We start from the raw sequence: 6,000 nt of genomic DNA, 5'->3' as shown, positions 1-6,000 counted from the left end.
GGGCCCCATGCCCCCGATGGACGTTTCGGGGGGGGGGGGGGGGGGGGTTGGTGTAGCGGCCCGTACACACGGGACTCGAACCGCCATTGGCGGCTGCGGGCGGACGCGCAGGAACGTGTCGTGAACAAACCGCGGGGCAGGCCTTCCAGTGGGACCCTTACATCACGGTCCGCCCCACGTGGGCCCAGAGATGCTCTTGGGTACTTTGACGCGCACGCGCGTTTTGTTCTGAAGGAGTAAAGTGTGCTTTGAATTTAACCCTCTCGTCTCTGAGGTTTTCTTCAGAAAGGCGACGCGTCCGGCTACACAAGGTCATAACGAGGTAGATTGTGAGATCAAGAGTCCACCTCATCGTACTGGGGAACCGTTCAAAAGTTTGATAACAATAGTTCAATAGTCTTATAACTTATAGTCTTATTTCCCACGTGCTCATCTTAACTCCGGGTTAAATCCTTCCTTTCTGCACTGACTCAAGTGATTCTCTGCACTTCCTCTTAGTTACAGGGAAAAATGGAACCTAATCTTTTGAAAAATAACTTTGCTTCATGGATTTCGTCTACAGAGGCGAGGCACGGGCTGTGCTGTGTGATAAATTGTTAAGATTTCTATCCGTGCACATATAAAGACCAACATAACTGAAGGTAAAATCCCAAATAATTGCTGCTCCTCTTGGCTGGGAAGCCACTGCATCATTGACCAGATCCAGCCTCGCTGCACGCCGGGAAGGCCACGCTTCACTGGGCGGACCCGAAGCATGTCACATGATGCCGGCGGAGGCGAGGGTGGGTCAGGTGATCGGGCAGTGTCATGTGACGGGGGCGGTGGTGGTCGGCACTGAGTCTGGCTTTGGTGGCGGAGCGGCGCTGCCGGGGTCGGGGATGGCGGTCGACATCAAGTTAAAGCGGGCGAACAAGGTGTATCGTGAGGGGGTGAGTGCGGCGGCCGTGCTGGTGGTTCTGGCCGAGTCCGGCTGTCCGCAGGGCCCGGCCCGGCCCGGCCTGGCCTGGTCTGGCCGGGCCGGGGCGGGGCGGTCGTCCTGTCACTGGGCGGCCGGGCACAGGATGAGCCTCGCACGTTATTCGAGTTTATTCCAGCCCCAGCGTGTTGCCGGACCGCCCCCTCGTTCAGTTCATCCGCTGCTCACGCCCTCCTTTCTGAGCTCCTCACGGCCTCCCTTCGACCTTCCTCAAACTCGTTCCTCTGTCCAGGTCTTAACTTGTTCCCCCATCACTTCTGTATTCCTCTGGCCTCTTCTCTAGCAATGACGTGACCTTAAATTGGTTTATTATTGACACATGTTACCGAGGTACAGTGAAAAACTTGTGTTGCATAGCATTCAGGTAGTGCAAGGTAAAACAATAACAGAGTGCAGAGTAAAATGTTACGGTACAGAGAAAGTGCAATGCAGGTTAGTCACAACGAGGTAGATTGTGAGGTCAAGGGTTCATCTTACGGTACCCTTCAATGGTCTTAAAACAGCAGGATAGAAGCTGTCCTGGAGTCTGTAGTATGTGCTTTCAGACTTTTGTATCTTCTGCCTGATGGGAGGGGGAGAAGAGAGAATGTCCGGGGTGGGTGCTATCTTTGATTGTGCTGGCTGTTTTACCGAGGCAGCAAGAAGTACAGACAGAGTCCAAGGAGGGGAGGCTCGTTTCCATGACGTGCTGGGCTGTGTCCACAACTCTGCAGTTTCATGTGGTCATGGGCAGAACAGTTACCATACCAAGCCATGATGCATCCAGATAGGATACTTTCTATAGTACATTTATAAAAATTAGTGATTATCAAAGGGGATATGCTAAATTTCTTTAGCCTCCTAAGGAAGCAGAGGTGCTTGTGAGCTTTCTTGGTGTCAATGTGGTTGGACCAGGACAAGCTATTGGTGATGTTCACTCCTAGAAACTTGAAGCTCTCACCTTCTTGACTTCAGCACTGTTGATGTAAACAAGAGCATGTGCACTGCCACCTCCCCCCCCCACCCCTCCAGCTCTTTTGTTTTGCTGACATTGAGGGAAAGGTTGTTGTCATGACACCGTGTCACTAGGCTCTTTATCTCCTTCATTATTTGAGATACAACCCACTTCGGTGGTATCATCTGCAAACTTGTAGATGGAGTTCGAGCAGAATCTCGCCGCGCAGTCATGAGTGTATAGGGAGTAGAGTAGGGGGTTGTGGGGCACCAGCGTTGAGAATAATCGTGCTGGAGGTGTTGCTGCCTATCCTCACTGATTGCGGTTTGTTGGTCAGGAAGTCAAGGATCCAGTTACATAGGGAGGTATTGAGTCCAAGGTTAAGGAGTTTGGTAATGTGTTTGCTTGGAATTATAGTATTGAAGGCGGAGCTGTAGTCAATAACCAATAGTCTAACATAAATGTCTTTATTGTCCAGATGCTCTAGAGATGAGTGTAGGCATCTGGCGTAGGCCTGTTTCGGCAGTGGGCGAATTGCAGTGGGTTGAGATTGTCTGGGAGGCTGGAGTTAATGCGTGCCACGATCATTATCTTGAAGCACTTCACAACCTTAACTGTAAAAATTCTCAACCTTAATTTTAATCCCCCTGTTGTTCTAATTTTCCCTTAGTTTAGTAACCTGCTCTGAAATCCTCATCGATCTAATTCTGGCTTTTTCATCTCTAAATTTCTTGTTTCATGATTGACAGTTGTGTTGCCTTCAGCTAAAGGCTCTGGGACATTTTCCCTTAGGCAGTTTTTGGAATCTTAAGAACTACCTTTGACCAAGCCTGTCCTATCGGATGATTTATTTTGTTAAATGTTTCAAAAATTGTTGTATTGTTGGTTATTTTTCCTGTGTAGTTGTCTTGGCTGGGTTTGGTGTGGAGCAGATAAAGGAGTGAGAATGTGGGGCTAGTAATTTTTTTGCTGCAAACTACTGAGAGACTGCCGTGTAACTTGCTGTTAGCTCCAGATGTACAGTTAAAAAGGGTCTGGTGGTTCCCTTTTTCAGTGTGATTTGAGTTTTCCAAACATTCAGAAGTTTTCTTCGTGTGATGGGAAAAACTCCTGTCAAAGTTGTGCAGAATTTGTGGAAATGTGACTTGTCATTTAACCATTTATTAATGTTACATTTTTGTACATTCAGAGTGGTAAATAGTGACCTTGAACATCTGGTATTTAGTTATGCACAAGTTGATAAGCTCTAGAACCAGAGAAACCAATATTTTATTGACTGGAATGAGCCAAGAATAAGGTTTGAGCTTGATCTTGGGAATCTGTCCAGTAATTCGTGCTGTACTGTCTCCAAGTTAACTTTTTGTACCTTGAATTTTGAGATCAAAGCTTAACACTATATTTCAGGAGATGAAGGACAGGAGTTGGGAAGTCTATCATGGAGAAGTGTGAATGTTGAGCTTATGACATTGAGTTTATTCAAAGCTGACGTATTTGGACCACAAGAATTCAGTGTCATGGAGATATGGCAAGAAGATGGATTGAGACCAAAAATCAGATTAACCTTTATTATTGAATGGCAAAACATGTAACCTCTTTTAATACCTTGACCAGCCAACTTTTAATCCAACTTTCTCCTTGTTGATTTCTGGGAATCATTTTCCTTCTATCTTAAAATTGCTGGCTATGAACTTTGTGAGCAAAGTCACAGTTATAATTTCAGGTATGTAACTTTGCAGACTGGCAAACGGGTCTGGGTTATCTTTTGGTGCTGGATTCGATGGTGAGGAGAAGCTGTGATCAGAAACTAGGGACTCTTGCCTTTATTTTGAACCAAGTGGTTAGCACTAGCTCAGTACTGGCAGTGACCCAGCTTGCATAATTTATGTTAAATTTATGCTTTTCTTGTGAGTGCTGCTTATATGCTCTGTTCCTGTGATGCTGCTGCAAGTAAGTTTTTCATTGCACCTGTGCACACATGTACTTGTGCATATGGCAATAAACTTGACTTTGACTTTTGACTTTGCTTGATGCTTGTCTTTCCAACATTTAGATGGGTGGCTTGCTCCTTCCCTTTTTATCTCCTCCTTAATATCCTCCTTGTCCTGAAGACAGTGATCCTATTCAAGGTATCCTGTGTGATTTCATAATCGTGCTGACAACCTTCTTATACTGTCTTCTCCAAGATACTTCGGAAAGTTTTGAATGAGTGGAGCTTAAAATCGGATGGATTTATTAAGCATATTATTGCTGCACTCTGGTGGCCACATGCCATCACAACAGCAACTTGAAATTATACTTTACACAAGCTGAACGATTCAAGTGTGTGGTGCCTATTTTTCTGTGCAAATTGTGCATAAAGCCATTTTGCATGCTTGAATGTAATAGCATTTAGGTATGCTGTGATCTCTGCCTGTGCCTTGCAGTGGTGTGGAGCCTTGGCCATGATTGGACGTGATTTTTGAAAGTGATTGTCCACACACTGAAGATGGGTTTCTTTAATTGTCCATCCCTCCTTACCCCCCCCCCCCCCCCCCCCCCCCATCTACCATGTTTTCCCACAGCTTAAGGGCAACATTTTATGCTGTTGATCTTTGGCTTCCATGAAAAGAGTTCAAGGCTGAGATATTCTTCCAATGATCCCTGGATGTGATTGCAAAGATACAGCAGGCAACTCCTTTCAAGAACTGTTTTAACACAGTAATTGGGCTGAAAACAATTGTGATTTTTTTTCTATGTAAGTTTTTCCAACTTAGTTGGGGATCCCCATTTTGGTGTTAACACTCAAGTGCAAGCTCTTGGTCGTCATATTAGAGATCATGACCAAAATCTCAGTCAAAGAAGTGAATTTTAATGAGTATTTTGGGAAAGGAAATAGAAAGTAGTGGGGAGAATAAGAAAGGGAATTTGAAAGTTTATGGCATTGAACAAAGTCAGCAGTTGAATGAATAAATTCAGGATGATAAAGAGAGATAATTGGAGGAGTGGAGAGATCTTGGGGCTAGAGGAGTTGAGAGGCAATTTGGAGTACTTTGAAAACCAATATAGAATTTTAACCAGGTACCAGTGTGAGTCCCGAAGCATGGGTGTTAGTGAACATGTATGAACTAAAACTCAGGCAGCAGAGATTTGAATAATCTCAGTTTAATAGACTGTAAAATGAAAGTCAGTGATCAGGACTGTGTTGGAATAAGTAGTAGGTATTTATAAGATAAGATTTCTTTATTAGTCACATGTACATTGAAGCACTCAGTGAAATGCATCTTTTGCGTAGAATGTTCTGGGGGCAGCCCACAAGTGTCACCACGCTTCCAGTGCCAACCTAGCATGCCCACAACTTCCTAACCCATATGTCTTTGGAATGTGGGAGGAAACTGGAGCACCCGGAGGAAACCCACGCAAACCATGGGGAGAATGTACAAACTCCTTACAGACAGTGGCTGGAATTGAACCCGGGTCGCTGGCGCTGTAAAGTGTTACGCTAACCGCTGCATTTGGATGAGGGTTTTGGGAGTTTGAACTGAGGCAGGGCAGAGTTTGGAAATTAACAATTTAATGGACAATGGAAGGGTCAGGAGAGGTAGTGCTTGGTGCTATAAATGTACAATTGCTAGTTTCACTGCACGGCGCCATTTGAAATTGACAAGTAATGACTTCTATTGACACTTGTGCAAGGATACTTTATTAAACAATGTAACATACAGACTTCAGTATTTTTACCTTGTAGTAACAAAATGAACTTCGCTATTAAAAACACCTTTTATTTTTGAAATTTGTGTGGGAAAATAATCAGATTTATTATCACTGACTTGTATGACGTGAAATTTGTTTTGTGGCAGCAGTGCAGTGCAAAGACATAAGATTACTATAAATTACAAGAATAAATAAATAGTGCAAAAAGAGGGAATAATTAGGTATTGTTGATGGACTGTTCAGAAATTTGATGGCGTAGGGGAAGAAGTTGTTTCTGAATCGTTGAGTGTTGGTCTTCAAGCTCCTGTACCACCTCCCTGATGGTAGTAATGAGAAGAGGGCATGTCCCAGTTGGTAACGGTCCTTAATGATAGGTGCCTCCTTCTTGAGTTACTGCCTC

The 6,000-nt window shown here is 44.6% G+C and overlaps 1 protein-coding gene across 1 annotated transcript in view; it reads left to right on the top strand.

The window, feature by feature from the left end:
* The first annotated feature begins 805 nt into the window (after nucleotides 1–805).
* vps26c (VPS26 endosomal protein sorting factor C) overlaps nucleotides 806–6,000 on the top strand; it is a 34,971-nt gene continuing 29,776 nt past the window's right edge. Inside the window, exon 1 of the mRNA XM_052014174.1 lies at nucleotides 806–929. Coding sequence (XP_051870134.1) covers nucleotides 879–929 — 51 coding nt within the window. The 5' untranslated portion in view covers nucleotides 806–878. The remainder of the gene's footprint in view (nucleotides 930–6,000) is intronic.

Source organism: Pristis pectinata, chromosome 4 (genome assembly GCF_009764475.1).
Source record: "Pristis pectinata isolate sPriPec2 chromosome 4, sPriPec2.1.pri, whole genome shotgun sequence".
NCBI classification, from domain to species: domain Eukaryota; kingdom Metazoa; phylum Chordata; class Chondrichthyes; order Rhinopristiformes; family Pristidae; genus Pristis; species Pristis pectinata.
The sequence above is the reverse complement of the archived record's forward strand: the minus strand, read 5'-3'. Positions and strand labels throughout refer to the sequence as shown.